The 22,662-nt window shown below is 38.2% G+C and overlaps 1 protein-coding gene across 5 annotated transcripts; it reads right to left on the reverse strand.

Annotated features, from left to right (window-relative positions):
- Positions 1 to 1,373: 1,373 nt before the first annotated feature.
- LOC140153099 (BTB/POZ domain-containing protein 9-like) lies at positions 1,374 to 22,542 on the reverse strand. 5 transcript variants are annotated; one of them, XM_072175720.1, is made up of 3 exons: positions 22,527 to 22,542; positions 11,269 to 11,337; positions 1,374 to 3,329 (listed from the first exon to the last, which is right to left on the reverse strand). In XM_072175720.1, the coding sequence occupies exons 2-3, from the start codon at positions 11,298 to 11,300 to the stop codon at positions 1,835 to 1,837; spliced, it is 1,527 nt and encodes a 508-aa protein (XP_072031821.1). In that variant the 5' UTR covers positions 11,301 to 11,337; positions 22,527 to 22,542; the 3' UTR covers positions 1,374 to 1,834. The 5 variants fall into 5 exon arrangements, with proteins under 5 accessions (XP_072031821.1, XP_072031824.1, XP_072031823.1 ...); XM_072175723.1 differs by lacking the exon at positions 22,527 to 22,542 and adding an exon at positions 5,492 to 5,589 and having other exon boundaries at positions 11,269 to 11,355; XM_072175722.1 differs by lacking the exon at positions 22,527 to 22,542 and having other exon boundaries at positions 1,374 to 1,625; positions 1,795 to 3,329; positions 11,269 to 11,350.
- Between the last annotated feature and the right edge of the window lie 120 nt (positions 22,543 to 22,662).

Consider the following 22,662-nt stretch of genomic DNA (forward strand, 5'->3'; position numbering starts at 1 on the left):
AGTTAAAATCAACATTCCTGTTCTTCAAAGATCAAACTTGTTTCTAATGCCTTATCCTCATCCATGAAATTGATTATTATGAACATTTAAGCAAATAACAGAATAATAATCACACACACATGCAGTGATGGTTCTATAATCCAACAATTTGAAAATGGTTGAGCAAAATATACCTTGTACAACCGTAACATACATTACCTTACATGTACTTTAATAGAATCTTATTAACACTTAATTGAATACCTGAGTGGAAGAAGGGCCCAACTCCAATTTTTTACAAAAATGAGTTAGACCCAGCATTTTATTGCTAGCAGACAGTTCTTCCTTGTGTGTGAAAGATGAGCCAAAATCCACTCTCTAAATAGTCTTCCACGTACACTTAATCATGGTTTTCATGGAAGAAAGACCCAACTCCATGGAGTTGGGCCCTTCTTCCACAAATATTGGGTTAAATAGGAATTTTGTTCATCCATGAAATCTGCTTTTCACTACAATAAACTTTCTTGCTAACATATTACATGCTTCTACTTGTGCAATTAATGGATAATTACCAAAATTCACATAGCTATTTATAACACAACTGCTTACGGAACTGCCACTTGCAGTATATTAGTGGAAGAAGGGCCCAACTCCAGATCGTATTAAGACCTGTACCGTTGCCATGGAAACATCATATATAATTTTGAATGTATGTAATATTGTATGTTCATGTATAAAAGGTCTCCTGAAGATGAAAACATTCTGTCTATAAAACTTTTCCAAATATTAAGTTTTTTCTTCATATCTCAAAAACAGTTTTGATGGAGTTGGGCCCTTCTTCCACTCAGGTATTCAATTATATATAGCTTTTACATGTAAAGAATTCTTTCTTTTAATAGTATCTTATTAACACTTATAGTTTGATCAGCTTGTTATCAACGAGAATTGATAGTCTTTACCACTACGCCGAAAAATAGTCAACTACACATTAAGAGTGTAGTTGACCTGTCTGGTCTACATTATATTACATGTTAAAGAAAGTAGACAAAAGTATAGGACTTTAATTAATAATTAGTGATGCTTCTTGCCAGATGTCATAAGACAATTCTCAAACTAAAATATATTGATATTAATTATACATTGAACATGATTAACACTCCTGTTGGAGACCAGTAGCAAGGTGACATGGTCCTGGATATAATCTCTGAAGTTTTTTAGCACCATGCAGTTACCTTGAGCCTTAGTCATAGTCAGGACTATTTGGTGTTGCTTGCTTAAGATGAGTGGTGTCCTCGAACTACAACAGCACGCCAAACCCTTCTGTCCTGCATGGCCGTTCCCAAATCCATAACATCCAGTCCAGTGTCCTGTTTCAATACATCCACGTATATTTGGTGTTGACTATTAAAAAAAAAAAAGCTATAGTTGTGAAACCATTAAGTGGACCACCATTTTTCAAATGCTGAGTAACTGACACCTGGACCATTACACTATGGCCCACTTTGTCTCTTCAGGATCATGCAAACTGGACCATTAAATTATGGTCCCACTTTGTCTACAAGATCCTGCCAACTGGCCCATTACATTACGGTTCTACCTTGTCTCTTCAGGATCCTGCCAACTGGCCCATTACACTACGGTCCCAACTTGTCTTTTCAGGATCCTGCAAACTGGACCATTACATTACAGTTCTGCCTTGTCTCTTGGAAGATCCTGGCAACTGGACCATTACATTATGGTCCGGACCATTACATTATGGTCCCACTTTGTCTCTTCAGGATCCTGCCAACTAGACCATTACACTCACGGTCCCACCTTGTCTCTTGAAGATCCTAGCAACTTGACCATTACACTACTACGATCCCAACTTGTCTCTTCTGGATTTTGGCAACTGGACCACCATTACACTCACGGTCCCACCTTGTCTCTTCAGGACCTCAAATGAGTACAGAATGTCATGGAAAACATCCCGCTCACTGTCACCTGCTTCTAGCATATTAGAAATTGGTGGAAGTTCAACTACCCTACTCCCCATTGCTTGAGGTATTGCAGTGTCAACCGAGTGATTGATCACATGATGTACAACACCACCACTATCACGAAAACAGATAAGCACTTTGACATGAATGGGAGTACCGAACAGGTGCTGGAACTGAGATGGATAGGGCTGGGTTTCATACAAAAACTGCAGGTCGCCTGGCCGAGGACTCCCAAATCCAAAGCCCCCAGGTATGGGATTAGATGCTTGTGACTGATTAGCGGCCCCAACAGAACCAAACGTAAATCCAAACCCACCTTGTTGCAAAGAGGGTTGTGGTGTAGATGGCACTGAATGCAAGACTACAACATACCTGCCAGCATGCACTTTCTTCAATTGCCACTTTAACTTCAGGATTTCGGAGGACCATTTGCATATTGGTCGTAAGAAAAGTGGATCGTCTGAACAAAATGCAGTTTTTGTATGGATTTGGGATATGTATACACGTTGTGCTGGGGTTTGGCAACCTTTGGCAGTGCTTATCCCCTCTTTTGTTATACACATGTATCGAAATGCTTCCATGGTATGGGCTTTGATTTCATCACTGGTTTTTAGACTACTATCACTTGCTAGATCAGATGCTTCAACTTCTAACAGCTCTTGAGTGGTCATATTCTTGAAGTGAATATGTTTCAAAACTTCACTTGAGCCATTAAGGGTATTAGCTAAGAGCCACTTTTGAATTGCCAAATATACTGTATACTCACTAGCTACAATCATATCTGATCTTTGCAGAATCTCTGTAATGTGTGCCAATGAGAGGGATGACCAAGCCGGGAACAAAGTTGCTTTTTCAAAATTGATACAAATGATGTCAAAGCACTTTTGGGCAAGGTTATCAATGTTGATATGCTCTGCAAAGGTTAGCCAAGTTAAAGCACCTTCAATGTCAGCGTGGTTTAGCAATGACATCATGAACTGAGAACACTGGTTTTTCAGTACTTCTACACCGTACTTATCTGCTAACGTGACTAATGGTACGACTGAGTCACGACTGACTGACACAGTACCGCTGTAAAAGTACTGCAAGAAAGTTGGAAAAACTTCTTGGCATTCGGGTGTTTCTTCAAGAGTGATATCTTTGTTTGTCCGTTCCATCCAATCACCTCCGTAAAACATGCGTTGGAAGAATGGGCTTGAAACAGCCAGGATGCTTTTGAGAGCTGGATAGCGTTTGTTTCCAACAACTAAAGTAACATCTGAGAAACTATCATCCTTGAAATGTTGAGACAAGTTGTCCAGGAATGCTGCTGTACAGTCGATGGTATTCATCTTGATTTTCTTGGGTTGTGATCTAGCCATTGTGTGTGATCTGCAATGATAGAAGAGTGGTGCTAAAAACTATTTGATAATAAGCATTAAAAGCAATTTGAAATTACAAGTTCATAGAGAGTCACAACAGTTCCCAAGTTCAATCTATCTGCAGTACACAATTTATTTTCCCTAAATGAGGTTCCTCATCTTGGTTGGGTTTGGAACGGTTCGTGCCCCTGCCAGGATTGAGTGCCGAAAGTGACCCTGATTAAAAAGAACTAAAACATTGTGAAATTGACCCCTACAGCCAGGTTGGGGTATGTATGTGGCTGCATCTAAAGATAAGAAAACCCCAGGGGAAAACCCCAATTACCTACCCTTTTCTGTACTTAGAACAAAATGGGTCTTTCAATGATAACCTACAATTGCTGGCAGAGAACAATGGCACTTGTAAACATTTTGAGTCATACACAGCGTAAACACGTTAGTGGGGTTCTGATTCGCCAATTCAATTGTCTCACAATTATAACAACAGACCTGTAATCTGATTGGCTGACTATTGATTATTAAAGTGTTGATTGGAGCAGAGTGGCAAAGTGCTCATGAAGGGAACACAAAGCTCCTTATTAATAGGGTGCTCACATCAGGAGTGTGAGAGGTCACAGACCAAACTAGATGGACCGCGGTTCTCGGATGTCGCGGTTTCGGCAAAGCGTCGACCGTGATCTACCTCCACCAAAGGGAGTGATGTGGCACGTACTCACAAGTTGATACAAAGCTGGGTGACCCCTGGGTGACCCCAAAATGACCTCCCAAAAATTTGGCTCTAAATGTGACTGTACTCACCAAGTTTCATGCCCATATGATAGTTCAAACTAATTTGACCTCAGATGACCCCTGGTGACCCCAAAATGACCTTCAAAAAATTTGGCTCTAAATGTTGACTGTACCCACCAAGTTTCATTCCCATACGACAGTTTTTACTAACTTGACCTCAGATGACCCCTGGGTGACCCCAAATGACCTCCCAAAAATTTGGCTCTAAATGTTAACTATACCTACCAAGTTTCATGGCTATATGACAGTTTTTGCTCATTTGACCTCAAATGACCCCTGCATGACCTCAGGTGACCTTGACCCACTAACCAATACAAACTTGTTCTGCCTGGGGTCAAGATGCACCCACCCACCAAGTTTGAGGAACATACGACCCCTAGTCTCTGAGAAAAGAGGTAAATAAGGAAAATGAGCCCCCTGACCTCAAATGACCTTTTACCTCAGTATATGACCTTGAACCTCACCCAAAAAAAAGTAGCCAGAGTTTTTGACCATGACCCACCTATCCTGAAAATATGAAGTCAATCCGCCCATCCATGCCGAGATATGGCATCCGGACGGAAGCACGGAAGGACGGAAAGAGCGGAAGGGCGGAAGCACGGACATTGCAAAAACAGTATGCCTCGCGGTGGAGGCATAAAAAGAGGAAAATTACTAAAAACGCTGAAAAACAGTGTGAAATCAGGGTAAAAACGCCAAATATGGGCTGTAAATAAAAGAAAATGCGTACATTTTGCCAACCAAAAATGAGGAAATCAGCTGAAAAGAGGAACTCTTACATCCCTGTCACATCGATAATAAGAGAATGCCATTCTTTTCTGAAAGTCAGTGTAAATATGACTTCTTCAAGATTTACAGCCATTTTAATACCCTTTCTGGGACTTTTATGAAACATTATTTTGAAACCTTATCTGGGAGCCACATCTTTCTGTCTGCACAAGCAGAAGCTTCTCATATTTTTTCCTTCTTAAATGAAGACCTAATGCTCGCATAAACAAGATGGAATTCAAGTTCTCTGCATAATCAGGCCTCACACAATTTTCAAATCTCCACTTGCCCAACAGGCATGTCCACATAGAAAACTGCTTGCTCGACTTGAAGTTGATACTTTTCTTGCCTTGCTCTTGAGAGCAAGTATGCACACATTTATTCACCTCCAACTATAGGTAGTCACAAGACACGGTGACCCCATACTTCGTACAACATTTTCTTCAAATCTAGCCCCCTGCCAGGCTGACATGCAGTGTCAATGTTTGTGGTTGCCCTGCATCAAATTGTTGGTTGTCACAGGCTGCCAGGCTGGGGATTCTGTGATGCCTGGGTCTATTAAAAAGGAAAGCATTTTCAATTATGTTCTTGAATTATCATTTGAAACATACCAACCTTTATCTATTGTCACATGCATACAATCATATGCCTAGTACCAAGTCCGGGTTTCACTTTGTTGACAACAGAAATATCTCTAGTGTAATTACTTGGTCCTGGGAAAGGATTAGAAAAAAATGTCATTAGTTTGTTTCTTGCATGCAACTGGATAGCTTTATGTCACTGTTCATAAACAAAAATGGTATAGAACACAAATTAAAAACAGTTGAATAGAGGTTTAGTAAGTTATTAGGCTTTCTTAATGTTGGGTCTTATTGCCGACCAAAAGTTCAGGGAGAGAACCCTGGATTTTTCAATGTATCGATGCTTTAGCCTTCATACGGAGTGGAGAAGGCTTGAGAAACTTAGGGAAGAATGGCAGTCCCTTGCTCAGATTGACACGAGCGCCCTGTTAATGAGCGATATACGCAGAGCTTTGTGTTCACTTCAAAGGCGCCGATCTGCGCCGACTAAACGATTTGACACACAATCGGCCAATCAGATTATCGGTCTGTTGCTATGATTGTCAGGCGATGATGCGGAAGTCGTTGTATTACAGACCTTAGCTTAGAAGGAGGTCAGGTTTGTAATACAATGCTAACCCAAACCCTAAAACTAACCCTAACCCTAACACAGTGTCGACGACCTTTAAATTTTTTCCCCTGCAATGAATCACGTCTTAATAATACTCCGTTGGTGAGCGACGGGCAATTGGTATTTAACCGAACGCAAGAAAAGGAGTCCTATCTAACAAACAAATTATTATCATCCTCGGTGAATCTTTGGCGCGTTATTCAAACCCATGCTTTGTAAAAGGAATACTAGCATTCTGTGGGTGATATTTCATTTTCACATGCTCCAATATCGTTGTTGTGCCTCCAGGGTTAGTGACCCGTGGCGTACTTGAAACCTGCCTATACTTAGCCTCGGCCCTCGAATTAAGGATCTGAAGGGGCACAGCAACTTTTTTAGGGCAAGTTGATAAATAATTTGCCTTGAATTTTCACTGAAAAGGCAAGGCAGCACGGCAGTTTGTAATATATCAAGAGGGCATCATGGCAACTGTTGAAAATTTGAGAAGGGCACCAAGGCAATTTCTCAAAAGCGAAGAAAACACGTGTACACAAACAGTCTGATAGATGATTTCATAATGAAGAGGTAGGGTTGGGGCACCGACGGCAACTTCAATAGAGGGCACGGCCGTCGGTAAAGGACATATTTTGAGGGCATTACAGCAGTGGGGCTGGGCACCCACGGCATTATGCCTTGGGTTAATTCGAGGGCTGTTTAGCCCGAGTCGCTCGGCCTATCTCGAACAAAATCGGGCAAAATCGCCATGCGTAGCTGTTGAAGAACGAGTGGATTCGCCGTTTTATCACAGCAATTTTTGATAAGAAGATATAGGGATGATGACGCTGTGCCTAACCTCCTTCTAAGGTCTGCATTGTATTCACCCGATGATGCATGCAGACTGCCGTCGTGTCAGTGCAGGATCATCCATGAGGATCCAGGAAGTGTAAACATGTCTATTTACATGTATTATTTCACCATCAGACATCACTATACGTACACCCACACAAGTCTGTCAACAAATAAACCATACCCACAACCAGGTCAGGGCGCTTGTGCGGGGTTACACATCGCGGTCTCTTCCCTCGCCAAATATCCAATTTTTCCAACTGTTTTGGATATTTTTATGCTCCCAAAATTACATCAACTGGGTGCACTATTATTCCGGATGTGTTTTAACTAAATTTTGTCATCTCCTTGACATTCAGAGAGATCAAACTCTCAGTTTACTGCACACAATTTCCATGTATCCGAATTCAACAGCTTGTTCAAGATGGCCGATGTTTTCTCTGTGGATGAATTGACAACTGCAATGATGGACTAGAACTTCGGAATTGGGTTACTGGTGCAGGGAAACGGTTACTGGGGATCATCTGGCAGGTGAGACCAAACCTTTTCTTTCTCTACAATATGGAGTACTACCAGAGCCAGACAGGGTCTAATTCTGCATAAAACCGGGCAAAGTTATTTCTATAGATCTGCTGCGCATTCAAATTGCATTGTATTGCATCGTAATTTCATTTGTGTCTATGCTAAGTATGTTTACACAACATGAACTCACGTGTTTTCAAGCAAATTCGCCGATAATAGGTGATCAAAAGCGATCGGAATGTTACAAAAGTACAGATCGCATTCAGCTTACTTCATATGAGATGATCTTTGGAAAAATACGGCATAATTTGTCTTGGTGTTTTTGCGGAATGCCATGCAGTAAAATATTAATACGTTGCGGCAATTCATGATTGACAACTAACAATCGGCGTGTCCTTCGTATCCTCCACTGTCAATTTCTTATCCACTCACTAATCCTCACAAAAGCTTTGTGTTGATTACGTAATGTGTGGAGGCAAATTGCAATAAGTACCATGAAATAATGCGTAGGGCGGGATCCGAGGCGGGTTTCTTCTTCATCTTACGTAACAGTATTGTTCTCCAAAAAAACCGGAAGCTTGTCGTTTGGAGCTCTAGCTGAAATACAGCAAGATAATGTAAGATAGTAAATGTAAACCTGTATTTTAGCTAGAGTATCTCGAGCTAACCAGAGCCATAAAGTTGTCCTACTACATGTAGTAGTGTTGTTCTACATATTTTGCCTCAATTTAAGTTACTGTGAACGTGAAGTTTTAAACAAAGATGGCGTCCATTCCATCGACCCAAGCTATCTCAAGATCAATAGTTCCTTGATATCTGTGATGAGTAACAACAAATGCCTACAAGTACTGATATTTAATACCCATGGTTGTCGTATTGATGTAAACAAACATGATAAGAGTGTTTTTCTACATTTTCTGTGTACATTCCTATTGCTTCAATCGGGTGACCTCGAAACCAGCCCAGGGCCACGCCCCTTGAAGTACCCATGTCAGATTTGCCAACTAGCCTGTAAGTGGGGACAACTTACAGGCTAGTTGGCCATGTTGGCCATGTTGAACTCAGACATACTTGACGGAGAGATTTTTCCTGAAAACTATGGCGTGATACGGAAAGACCGTACTGATAAAGGAGGCGGCGGTGTATTCATAGCATACAGAAATGATTTAATCGTAACTCACAGGCCAGACCTGGACACTGATTGTGAACTTGTATGGGCCCAGTTACAGATCAAGGGGGCCAAATCAATATTCCTTGGCTGTGTTTATCGTCCACCAGATGATGGAAGGTATAGCTTAGATCAACTTGATGCTTCTCTGAACAAACTTTATGGCATCGTCAACTCCCCCAATGTATGGATGGGAGGGGACTTTAACCTTTCAGACATTGATTGGACTACTTATAGCACACAGAAGTATGCTACCAAGGGCCCTCTATGCCATCAACTGCTTGAGATCATTTCTGAGAAAAGTCTTAGTCAAATGGTAACACAACCTACCCACCGCACGGAAGACTCCGAAAGCCTGATTGATCTGTTCTTAACAAGTAATCCAACAACAGTGCAAGACGTTTTCCACATGCCTGGTCTTGGGGTATGCAAGCATGATACTATTTTAGTGCTCATCGATGGTCAGCCTCAGCGTACCAGAAGCCCACCCCGTAAGATCTTCCTATACCATAAAATGGACACTGAAGGACTTACTGCTGATGTAAACAACTTTTGCTCATCTTTCCTCAGCTGCAACCCAGAGGAAAAATCGGTGGAGCAAAATTGGACTCAATTTAAAGATAGTATACATCGTCTTGCAGCTAAACACATCCCCACGAAGATGATAAGATCAAATAGAGATCTACCATGGATGTCTAGAGAGCTCAAGCACAAAATAAAGCAGAAAAATCGATGGCACAGAGAGACTAAAAAGTGCAAAGCGCGACGTGTATGGGAGAAATATAGTAAACTTCAAAAGGAAGTTAAGACCGAGTTGAAGAAGAACTATAACCATTACATCACGCACACACTTGGACCTAAAATGGAAGAAAATCCAAAGATATTCTGGCGGTATGTGAAAAGGGGAAATTAAGAGAGATAATTCCAGTGGAATTTCAGCCCTTAGACACCAAGGGCAGCTGACATCTGATGCCAGGGCAAAATGTGAGATCTTGAACAGTTACTTCAAATCTGTTTTTACAAAGGAAGACTGTAATAACATGCCCATGAAGGACCCAACATCTGCTCAGCCTACAATGAAGAACTTCACCATCACTGAGCCTGGCGTGGAGAAGTCCAAGGCAGCCGGACCTGATGGTCTACCAAGTCGCATTCTAAAGACACTTGTACCACAGATAACACCAGTCCTTACATTCATTTTTAACCAATCGCTTCAAACTGCAACCTTACCGCTGGATTGGAAATCGGCTAACGTGACACCAATCTACAAAAGGGGGATCGTGCTGAAGCTAAAAATTACAGGCCCGTGTCGCTGACCAGTATTTGTTGTAAAGTTATGGAACACGTTTTACACAGCCAAATCATGTCTCATCTCGACCACCACCAAATTCTGACGGACTCCCAGCATGGCTTTAGACAACGACGATCCTGTGACAGCCAACTGATTATCACGCACCATGACCTAAGTAGCGCCCTAGACCAGAAGAAGAGTGTTGACGTTATTATACTAGACTTTACGAAAGCCTTCGACACTGTGCCCCACCATCGACTTCTTCATAAGCTCAAGCATCATGGAATCAACGACCAACTGCTCAAATGGATATCCAGTTTTCTCATAGGACGCTCACAGAGAGTTGTGCTGGACGGACGACAATCATCTGCTGTGACCGTTGACTCAGGAGTCCCTCAAGGAACGGTACTAGGACCTCTTTTGTTTCTTTTATACATCAACGACCTGCCAGACTGTATTACTTCATCAACACGTTTATTTGCAGACGACGCTCTAGTTTACCGGACTATCTCCTCACCGACAGACGCCAAGACACTGCAAGACTACCTGGACAGACTAACTACATGGCAACAAGACTGGCAAATGCAGTTTAACCCCAACAAATGTTATGTAATGCATGTCACCAACTCCCGTAGCCCTAAACATCAAGACTACAAGTTGTGCAACCAAACACTTGCGGTGGTGAAGTCTCATCCTTATCTTGGCGTCCACCTCCAAGATGACTTGGGCTGGAACTCACATATTGGACATGCGACATCCAAAGCTCGCCGTATGCAGGGAGTCATAAGTCGCAACCTGTATTCTTGTCCACAGAAACTCAAAGAAACAGCTTATTTCAGCCTTGTAAGACCACATGTAGAATATGCGTGCACAGTGTGGGATCCACACCAGAAAAATCACAAGACCAAAATCGAAAGGGTCCAGCGCAACGCAGCCCGGTTTGTGAAATCAAACTACGAGCGCACCAAAGGCACAGTGACGAACCTTCTGCAAGATCTCGGGTGGCAATCACTAGAGGACATAAGAAGAGCAGCCAGATTGACCCTCATCATGTACAAGATTACCAACAACGAGGTGGACATCCCCAGTGATCACTACCTGACACCAGTAACCCGTCCCTCTCGTCGCAACAATTCAAAGAGTTTTTTACAACACCAAACACGTCTAAGCAGTCACAACCAATCTTTCTTTCCAAGAACTATTATTGATTGGAACTCCTTACAGTACATGAAGACATTGTAAAAGCACCGTCTGTACAAGCCTTCAAAAGTCATGATATAGACTATATCAATAAACAGCAATAACCCCGCACAAGCTTGGCTTTAATACTCCTTGGGAGTCCAGCCAATATATGAACTGAAGCTGAAGCTGAAGCCACTGATGTACTCGACTTACCGTGGATAACGTGAAAAAGTATCCGTAAACATGAAAAAGACGCTTTAAAACACGAAAATGATTGGGAAATGGGGGAAATTCCCAAGCGGTAAGCGTTGGATTCGTGCGCTTAGAAGGAGGTCATGAATATTGATACGCTACGTCACTGTCCATCATGTCCATGTACGTCTCATACACAGATTTAATTCTGGTGGTTTCATATCCCCATATATCCCTGTTCTTATCAAAAAACAGTGAAATGGTCAATCTGGCCTAATTCTGCAAAATAATACATTAGTAACGTATTATTATGCATTGTCGTATATTTTGAAGTCGTAAAATTGAAACGGTATTATCTTGTATGTATTTTATCTATTCGGATTTGTAAAATTGATTATAGGCCTAAGAGCTTTAGGGAGCGATCGTTATTTATGGCAGTGGGGGGAATGGGTAAATTTAGGGGGGAACACGAAATTTTTTTGTGGTCTTGAGGGGGGAACCTGAAATTTTTAGTTGAACTAGGAGGGGGATTGTTAAATTTTAAATGAGAAAATTGGGAAAACAAGGGGAACGCGAAAATTTTGAGCGGACGCGAGGGGAACGCGAAATTTTTTGTCGATATATTTGCCAAAACACCCATTCCCCCCCCCCCTGCTGCCGTAAATAACGATCGGTCCCTTATAAGCTATTATAGGCCTACTGGCGGTCACCCGTCTTTCGCGGTCAGGGTCTTTCGCGGTTGGTAAATTTTGTATATTTTGTGTACATGTAAATGTTTTATTTAATGTGATTAATGGTATGAGAGGAGATTATCATTTAGAACTTAGAAGCTCTTAGAAGTATAATATTTAGTATCTTTTCCATATAAATCAATGGCTTGAAATTGCAATTAGATCATGATCGAAGCAAGTCTTCTTGCCCACCATATCATACCGTATCCACCGTGAGAAGTCTTGCCCCTGTGGGATGCTGGCCGCTCTGATATTTAAGATTTTTATGCATTTGTTTCTACAGTACTTTTTAGCCCATTTTGGACAAATTTGTTGTACCTTTTAGCTCATTTTTTTATCATTTTCATCCAATTGTCCCCCACCTTGAAATGTACCTTGCTGCCACCGCCTCCTGCAAAAGTCCTGGCTACATCACTGAGCAGATGAACACAATTTTATTCACATCCCCCTCATCCCCCTTGGCCCGAGTTAGGTGCGGGATTGTAACTTCTTTTGTTTTTTAGATAATTTGGATAATTTGTGTGTTGTAGTACGGTATAGGGTGAAAAATCTGCTATTTTAGATAGTTACAAAGTTGTTTTTAGCTATTTGGCTATTTTTGTGGATCATGATATCTCATATTATCTAAAATATCAGATATTTGAGATATTATCCAAAGTATGTGATTATTTAGATATTATCTAAATTATCCAATATATCAGATATTTGGATATTTCGGACTTAGCATTTTTTATATTTTTTTTTGCCTGGTAAGTGATGGATATTAAGATATTATCAGATATCTAGCTATTATCTAAGTTAGCCAAAATATCTGATATTTAGCTATTAAAATAGTAGGCCTATTATCTAAATTAGCCATAATATCGGATTATTCAGATATTATCTAAAATATCCGATATATCAGATATTGGATATTAGGAACTTATAAAATTTCTACTGACATTTTTTTACTTACTATAAGTGATGGATATTAAGATATTATCAGAAATGTAGCTATTATCTAACTTATCCAAAATATCAGATAATTTAGATATTATCTGAAATATCCGCTATATCAGATATTTGGATATTAAGGACTTATGAAATGTTTATTGAAAATATCCGCTATATCAGATATTGGATATGAGGAACTTATAAAATTTCTATTGAAATTTTTTTACTTACTTAGTGATGGATATTAAGATATTATCAGATATGTAGCTATTATCTAACTTATCCAAAATATCAGATAATTTATATATTATCTGAAATATCCGCTATATCAGATATTTGGATATTAAGGACTTATAAAATTTTTATTGAAAATATCCGCTATATCAGATATTTGGATATTAGGAACTTATAAAATTTCTATTAAGATATTATCAGATATTTAGCTATTATCTAAATTATCCAAAATATCGGATAATTTAGATATTATCTGAAATATCCGATATATCTGATATTTTAATATTTGGGACTTAAAAATTATTAAATATTTTTTGGCCTGGTAAGTGTTGGCTATTAAGATATTATCAGATATTTAGCTATTATCTAAATTAGCCAAAATATCTGATATTTAGCTATTATCTAAATTATCCAAAATATTGGATACCGTAATTTAGATATTATCTAAAATATCCGCGATATCAGATATTTGGATATTAGGAACTTATAAAATTTCTATTGGAAATTTTTTACTTAGTAAGTGATGGATATTAAGATATTATCAGATATTTAGCTATATCTATATTTTAGATATTGTCATATTTGGGCCTTTTTTTGGCCTGGTAAGTGATGGATATTAAGATATTAGCAGATATTTAGCTATATATTATCTAAATTAGCCAAAATATCGGATAATTTAGATATTATCTGAAATATCAGATATATCAGATATATCAGATATTTGGATATTTTGGAAATAGAAAATTTGTAATATAATTTTTGCCTAAAGTTACATATGCATCAAGTTTTGAAAAGTTTAGGATTGAAGCAAGAAGTGCAAAAATGCTTTATTAAAGGTGTTACATTGAAGCAGAAAGTGCAGAAATGCTTGGTCTAATGTGTTATTTTAGTGTTGTAAATCATAAAACTGAATGACTGTGTTGAAGGATGGATCCTAATTAGCCATAATAATATCCAAAATATCTAAATTATCCTAATTAGCCCTAATAATATCCAAATTATCTAAAATATCCAAATATCTGTAATATCCACATTATCCTAATATCCTAATGAGGCATAATAATATCCAAAATATCAAAATTATCCTAATTAGCCATAATAATATCCAGAATATCCTAATTAGCCCTAATAATATCCAAATTATTTTCTAAAATATCTAAATATCTGAAATATCAAAATTACCCAAATGAGGCATTCAATAACCAAAATATCCAAATTATCCTAATTAGCCCTAATTATATCCAAATTATCTAAAATATCTGAAATATCCAAATTATCCTAATATCCTAATGAGGCATAATAATATCCAAATTATCCTAATTAGCCCTAATTATATCCAAATTATCTAAAATATCTGAAATATCCAAATTATCCTAATATCCTAATGAGGCATAATAATATCCAAATTATCCTAATTAGCCCTAATAATATCCAAATTATCCTAATTAGCCCTAATAACATCCAAATTATCTAAAATATCCAAATATCTGAAATACCTATATTATCCTAATATCCTAATATGGCATAAAAATATCCAAAATAATAATATCCAAAATATCCAAATTATCCTAATTAGCCCTAATAATATCCAAATTATCTAAAATATCCAAATATCTAAAATATCAAATTATCCTAATGAGGCATTATAATAACCAAAATATCCAAATTATCCTAATTAGCCATGTTTATCTTGGGATAATTGTACATGCAAAATCTCTTTCACGCAGTTGCTCATGCAAATTTTGTAATAGACGTCCATATCATAGGATGTACGGTGATGGAGTGTAAATCTGGGTAGGAGACTGTTTAAATAAATTTTAAATAAATCGCTCCCCCCTCTCGACCCGCCAAAAAATCTTTGCTCCCCCTTGCACATGCATGTTGCGAGCGCAGCGAGAAAGAAAATTTGCATATTTAAGCGTTTCCGTACGGTTTTCCTATTGCCTTTTTTAAGCATTTTATTTAAAAGGCGCCCCAAGAATGTACCCTGAAAACCCATTTCTGGCCATTTTCTGGCTATCTTCAGTAGATAGCAGATCGATCTAGTAATCTTCTGTAGATAGCAGATCAATATAGGCCTAGCTATCTTCAGTGGAAAGCATATCAATGTAACTATGGATATAACTATCTTCAGTAGATAGCAGATCAATATAGCAATCTTCAGTAGATAGCAGATCAATGTAACTATCTCCAGTAGATTGCAGATGAATATAGCTATCTGTAGATAGCAGATGAATATAACTATCTTCAGTAGATAGCAGATCAATATAATTATCTGCAGTAGATAGCAGATCAATATAGCTATCTCCAGTAGATTACAGATGAATATAATTATCTTCAGTAGATAGCAGATCAATAGCTATATGCAGTAGATAGCAGATCAATATAGCCATCTTCAGTAGATTGAAGATCAATATAGCTATCTTCAGTAGATCATGAGCAGATCAATATAGCAATCTTCAGTAGATAGCAGATCAATGTAACTATCTCCAGTAGATTGCAGATGAATATAACTATCTTCAGTAGTAGCAGATCAATACAGATATCTTCAGTAGATTGCAGATCAATATAGCTATTTTCAATAGATATCAGATCAATATAGCTATCTTCGGTGGATAGCAGATCAATAGCTGTTGTCAGTAGATATATCAATATAACTATCGTCTGTAGACAGCAGATCAATATAGCTGTCTTCAGTGGATAGCTATGTTGATCTGCTATCAACAAAAGATAGCTATATATCGATCTGCTATCTGCTGACGATAATTATATCGATCTGCTATCTACTGACGGTAGCTATATTCATTTGCTATCTACTAAAATAGCTATATCTACTTTCTATACTGAAGAAAGCTTTATTAATCTGAAGATATGCTATCTACGGAATATAGCTATATTGATCTGCTATCTACTGGCTGAGATAGTTATATTGATCTACTGAAGATAGGCCTATCTGCTATACACTTATGATAGTTATACTGTCTGCTGTCTACTGAAGATAACTTGGTCTGCTATCTACTGAAGATAATTATATTGAGCTACTGATACTGCAGATAGCTATATTGATCTGCTATCTACTGAAGATAGCTATATTAACTTGCTATCTACTGATACTGAAGATAGCTATATTAACTTGCTATCTACTGATACTGAAGATAGCTATATTATTAACTTGCTATCTACTGATACTGAAGATAGCTATATTGATCTGAAGGTAGGTATATTGATATTGTGATGTCCACTGGTATATCATAGGATTGATTGAGGCATTGAGCATCCAACATCAGATACCCCCTGCCAGCTAATTGGGAGACAGGCTTAATTGCCTACAGACTGAAAATAGGGGAGATCAAAATGGCTGCCTACCTGAGCAACACGGATGGCACATGGGCTGAGATAGTTGCAGATTTTTATATCTAACATTTGCAATGTAAATACAAGGGATTCACCAGAAAGACTTAGCAGTTATTCAAGAACCTAGTGGAGGTAAAGTTATACGTTGGTATGAAACCATTCCAAGGAACTGTTAAGCTTAAGCTAGCTGTGCTGTGTTATTTGATTCTGTCATGACATGACTTTGAGTAGTGTACACGAAAATGCGAACTGCGAGCATGCATTAACTGGCTACAGAGTACAGACTAGTCTTCATGGAAACTCCCAACTACAGATCAAGACATGATATGGATAACAAATGACTCTAGATCATCTCATGCCACAATGATGGCACTGCCAATGATAACATATTAATATGCTTACTCTATATGCTAGTATGCTATACATTATATGATTGTGTATGTGTATTATAACTTGTGAAGCAGGTTAACATGGTTAAAGCCCCACCTGATGATGTAATTAACCCCAAAATAAATGTTACTAGTGTTTTATTGTTCTGAAATAGTAACTACAGTGTACTGTGTTTACTTTGTGTGAACCTGGTAGTAAAGGGTATTCTGTCCCTAGGCCATCAGTAAGGTTGGTGTATACGTTGGTCATAACAGAATTGGGGGCTCACGTCCGGGAATGAATTAAGTAATTTGGAGCCAGAAACAGGGGCTCGTGTTCTGAGATATTGAATTAAAAATTACAGTACACTGTACGTAAAGAAAAAAATACACTGTAAAAATTGGGTTTAATCAGAATCATCATCATGGAGTTTAAACCAGAAGAATTCATTAAGGATGTAACATGGGAAAAGTTTGACCAGTTACGAAGACCTAAGTTAGTGTCATTAGGCCAATATTATGAATTGGATATGAAACAGCCAATGAGAAAGCAAGTAATTAAAAATGATCTCATAGATGTATTGGTTGGTAAGAATATTCTTGATGAAAAATATTTGGATAAGAAAATGGAAGTCCAAAGTTATGTTGGGGTGGATGTTGTAAAACTGAAACAACATGAAATTGAAATGCAGAAATTGAAAACTGCAGCACAAGAAAACATGACAAAGTTAAAAATGGAGGAAGAATTCAGGATGAAACAACATGAAATTGAAATGCAGAAATTGAAAACTGCAGCACAAGAAAACATGGCAAAGTTAAAAATGGAGGAAGAATTCAGGATGAAACAATTAGAAATGAAATGGTCACTTGAGCATGAGAAATTGAAACAAGAATTAGTATTCAAAGAGAGTACATTTGATGTCACAGAACATATCGAGTTGGTACCAAAATTCAATGAATGCAAAGTAGACAAATATTTCATACATTTCGAGGAAATTGCCAACAGTTTCTCCTGGCCAAAAGACCAATGGTGTTTATTACTTCAGAGTGTTTTGGTGGGTAAAGCTTATGAGGTATTTTACTGTTTACCTGATGCAGATTACCTTACGTTAAAGCAGGCCATCCTGAATAAGTATGCACTCATTTCACAGTACAACACAAGATTGGCAAAGCCATTTTCACACTCAAATTCCTATGAGGAATTAAGAAGCACACAACATGGAGAAAAAGTTTGGTCATCTGAGGTTCATGATACAAAAAGTACAAAAGTTCCCAGTGACCCTAGTAAACAAAAGGTTATCAATGAAAGTAAGCCTAAATCAGGGCCTTCTTGCTATCACTGCCATAAGAAAGGGCACCTGATGTCCCAATGTTGGAAACTTCATGAGAAACAAAATTGTTCATCTCCTGTAATGTGTGTAGACCCTGTGCAAATTTATGAGAGTCTCCCCAATGAAAACCAAAAAGTCCTACAAAAGGAATCTGACTCAATAGAAGTTAGTGAAATGTGTGAATCTTTGGTGAGTGAGGGAATTAGTGTGTCGTCATCAAATGACAAATCAAATCCAAAGCCCATAGAAATAATGAAGGATACAGCTTGTGGCAAGAGTGCAAATTTGGAAAGCACCTTGTCATTTTCAGAGAAATCTTCCACTGGAGAGGATGTGCTGGTCCCTGATGATATTGGGATGGATATTGTTAGTAATCCCCTCACATAATTGAATTACAGACTGACTTGGTGTCAAAAACATGTAAAGTGGGAGTAAAGAAACTGCCCATAGATGCTGTGAACATACTCTTGGATAATGATTTTACTGAGGAAAAAGTACTACCTGATAAAGTGCCTGATCACATACATGTAGTTACTAAACCAGTGATTAAAACTGATAGGGATGAAGAGAATTATGTTTTCCCATCAGGTTTTGTTCCCAGATCCATGAGTTGCGGTCAAGCAAACACAGAAATTATGGAGCCCTTACAGAGTGCTCAAGACAAACATGAAAGTCAGAAAAAGGAAAATGACTTAGTCCCAGACCTAGAGGACACTTTTCTTTCTGAAATACATGTATATGATCAGGATGAACAATCAAGATCTATTGTTATGGGGATATCAGATCCCAATGTATTCAATGTAAATACAAAATCTGAGAAACATAGGGACTGTGAACAGTACCCTAGTAACCATGCAAAATTGGTTAGTGAAAAAGTGAAGGAACCAAAACTTGTAAACAGATATCAAAGATCAATAGAGGAAACAAATGAGGTCCCTGTATGTTTGTACAAAGTAAATGAGGTTCTAGTGAGAAATTGCAGACCTCCAGATACAAAAGTTTATCAAGAATGGAGAGTCTATAATCAAGTAGTGGTGCATAGTACATGTAATGTAGTCATAAGTCTGACAAATGGAAATCTCAAAGAGAGTCAAGACAGAATGAGAACATGGTATGACAAGGAAGCTGAGAACAGAGTATTTAAACCAGGTGAAAAGGTCCTGACAACTACAACTGACTTGACATACCATGATCTTGCTGCACATGTAGGTGATGCTGATTCTGCACCCATAAAGCAATATCCCTACATGGTAAATCCACTCAAACAAGAGTATACCCTGGATGTCAAGCATGTTAAATGGCAAGACAGTGAGGTAACTGACACCCTATCAAGGGCAGCTTAAATTTAACATATATTGTGAACCCTTTTTTTGTGAAACATTGTGTGAAACAAGAATTCCTTTTAAAAGGGAAAACTGTGTACTTTTAAGTAGATCACATGTATGGAACATGTTCAAAGCTGAGTTTTCATGGCATTTAAATTTTGCTTTTGTGCTATATAAAACTTTGAGTTTTGTTATCAAACAAAAATTGCTTTTAAAAAGAAAAGCAGTGACATGGTCATGAACCAATGTCAACATTTTATTTTGTGATAGTGTTATACAGTCAAGGTGTTTTTTCACAAAAGTTCAGGTATAAGAACCATAGTGATTTAACTAAGTAATCAGTTATGTAGTAAAACACTTAAAGGAAGTGTGAAGTTTTCATTACATGTAAACTTCTCTTTTAAGGGGGGAGGTGTGATGTCCACTGGTATATCATAGGATTGATTGAGGCATTGAGCATCCAACATCAGATACCCCCTGCCAGCTAATTGGGAGACAGGCTTAATTGCCTACAGACTGAAAATAGGGGAGATCAAAATGGCTGCCTACCTGAGCAACACGGATGGCACATGGGCTGAGATAGTTGCAGATTTTTATATCTAACATTTGCAATGTAAATACAAGGATTCACCAGAAAGACTTAGCAGTTATTCAAGAACCTAGTGGAGGTAAAGTTATACGTTGGTATGAAACCATTCCAAGGAACTGTTAAGCTTAAGCTAGCTGTGCTGTGTTATTTGATTCTGTCATGACATGACTTTGAGTAGTGTACACGAAAATGCGAATCAAGTGAGCATGCATTAACTGGCTACAGAGTACAGACTAGTCTTCATGGAAACTCCCAACTACAGATCAAGACATGATATGGATAACAAATGACTCTAGATCATCTCATGCCACAATGATGGCACTGCCAATGATAACATATTAATATGCTTACTCTATATGCTAGTATGCTATACATTATATGATTGTGTATGTGTATTATAACTTGTGAAGCAGGTTAACATGGTTAAAGCCCCACCTGATGATGTAATTAACCCCAAAATAAATGTTACTAGTGTTTTATTGTTCTGAAATAGTAACTACAGTGTACTGTGTTTACTTTGTGTGAACCTGGTAGTAAAGGGTATTCTGTCCCTAGGCCATCAGTAAGGTTGGTGTATACGTTGGTCATAACAGAATGCTATCTACGGAAGATAGCGGTATTGATCTACTATCTACTGAAGATAGTTATATTTTTCTGCTATGTAGGCCTACTGGATATAGCTATATTGATCTGCTATCTACTGACGAAAGTTAATCACCTAGGCCTATATTGATCTGCTATCTAGGCCTACTGAAATAGCTATATTGATCTGCTATCTAAAGAGGATAGCTATATTGATCTGCTATCTAGCCTACAGAAGATAGCTAGGCCTATGTCGATCTGCTATCTACTGATGATAGTTATATTGATCTGATATCTCTACTGAAGATAACTATGGGCCTAGGCCTAATCCCACTGGCTATTTTGACCGTTTAAATTGCTCTGGTTGGCCTACAACAGGACCTACAAACACAATAAATGTGGCCGATTCCATTTATGTATTGCAAATATGCCAAAAAATAACCCAATGGCCTATAGGCCTAAGATCATAGCCTGTACACTATAACTATAACATATAATATCTCGGGATAATTATCCCGGGATAATCTGATTTTCCTGGGATAACATGATTGTCTCGGGATAATTATCCCGGGATAACCTGATTCTCTTGGGATAATTATCCCGAGACAGGGTTCGCAGGTTTTTGCCGCAGGTGGAAAAAACCGCGGTTTAAACCGCGGTTTTTTCCACTTGGCAAAAACAGTTTTCTGCCGGCAAAAATCGAACCCTGTCCCGGGTAACATGATTATCCCGGGATAACATGATTATCTCGGGATAATTATCCCGAGATGACATGATTATTCCGGGATAACATGATTATCTCGGGAGAATTATCCCAAGATAACATATGATTATCCCGGGATAACATAATTAGGCTATATCGGGATAATTATCCCGGGATATAATCTGATTTTCCCGGGATAACATGATTGTCTCGGAATAATTATCCCGGCATAACCTGATTCTCCCGAGATAACCTGATTCTCCGAGTCGGGATAATTATCCTGATATACCGGTAACATGATTATCCCGTACATGATTATATCGGGATAAATATCCCGAGATAACATAATTATCCCGGAATAACATAACTATATCGGGATAATTATCCCGAGATAACATAATTATCTCCGGATAATTAAAAAAAAAAGTTAAATGTCACCCATGAGGCTTGTGTGAAAAGTTGAATAAAACACACGAAGACAAAAAACATATAGGCCTAATTATAGGCCTAATTATCATTTGGCCGTGTGCCCGTGTGTGAATAAGTAACTTTTAATTGTTAATTACTTAGGCCTACTTGTTATTTTCTTTGTTTTGAAATGAGTGATCACAGCTCAAAATTTGGTGCTAGCTTTCCGCGTTTTACCCTCATATTAAAAGGGCATTTCGTGATCCACAGCATCATCCCCCACTTTTCTCCAAATAAGTTGAGATTTTTATATCACTGAAAACCTCTGGCTACATAATGTTTATGTACAAAAAACTCTTGCAGATTAATTCGTTTAGCAAAGATATCGTGAAATTTGAATTTCGTTCTGGTAGGCTATACCAGAACGAAAAACATATTTATGCATAGCCTAACTCGCAAACTCAAAATCGGAAATCAACTGAAATTTTGGGAATAAGCTTTTTGCGTGGATATCTAGTGAAAATTGTCATAAAAAGAGGATGCATATATATACTTATAAGTGTCAATAAAAATGTATGGGGAAATAGATTGTCAGCAGGGGGCGGGCGGTCGTAAACGCGCTTGCTAAACTGTAGCTCTTATTAGTTTTCCGAAGCTATTGAAAACGTCATAATATAAATATTCATGACCTCCTTCTAAGCGCACGAATCCAACGCTTACCTTCCCAAGCGCACCCAGAATTTATTTGACCTTTGAACTAATGTAACTATCGCATCTTCTCACATCATTTGTGTAAACGTAATATTAGAGAAAATACGGTCAAATTCGAACTGTGACGTTAAAATGATGATAAATCA

Source organism: Amphiura filiformis, chromosome 5 (genome assembly GCF_039555335.1).
Source record: "Amphiura filiformis chromosome 5, Afil_fr2py, whole genome shotgun sequence".
NCBI classification, from domain to species: Eukaryota; Metazoa; Echinodermata; class Ophiuroidea; order Amphilepidida; family Amphiuridae; genus Amphiura; species Amphiura filiformis.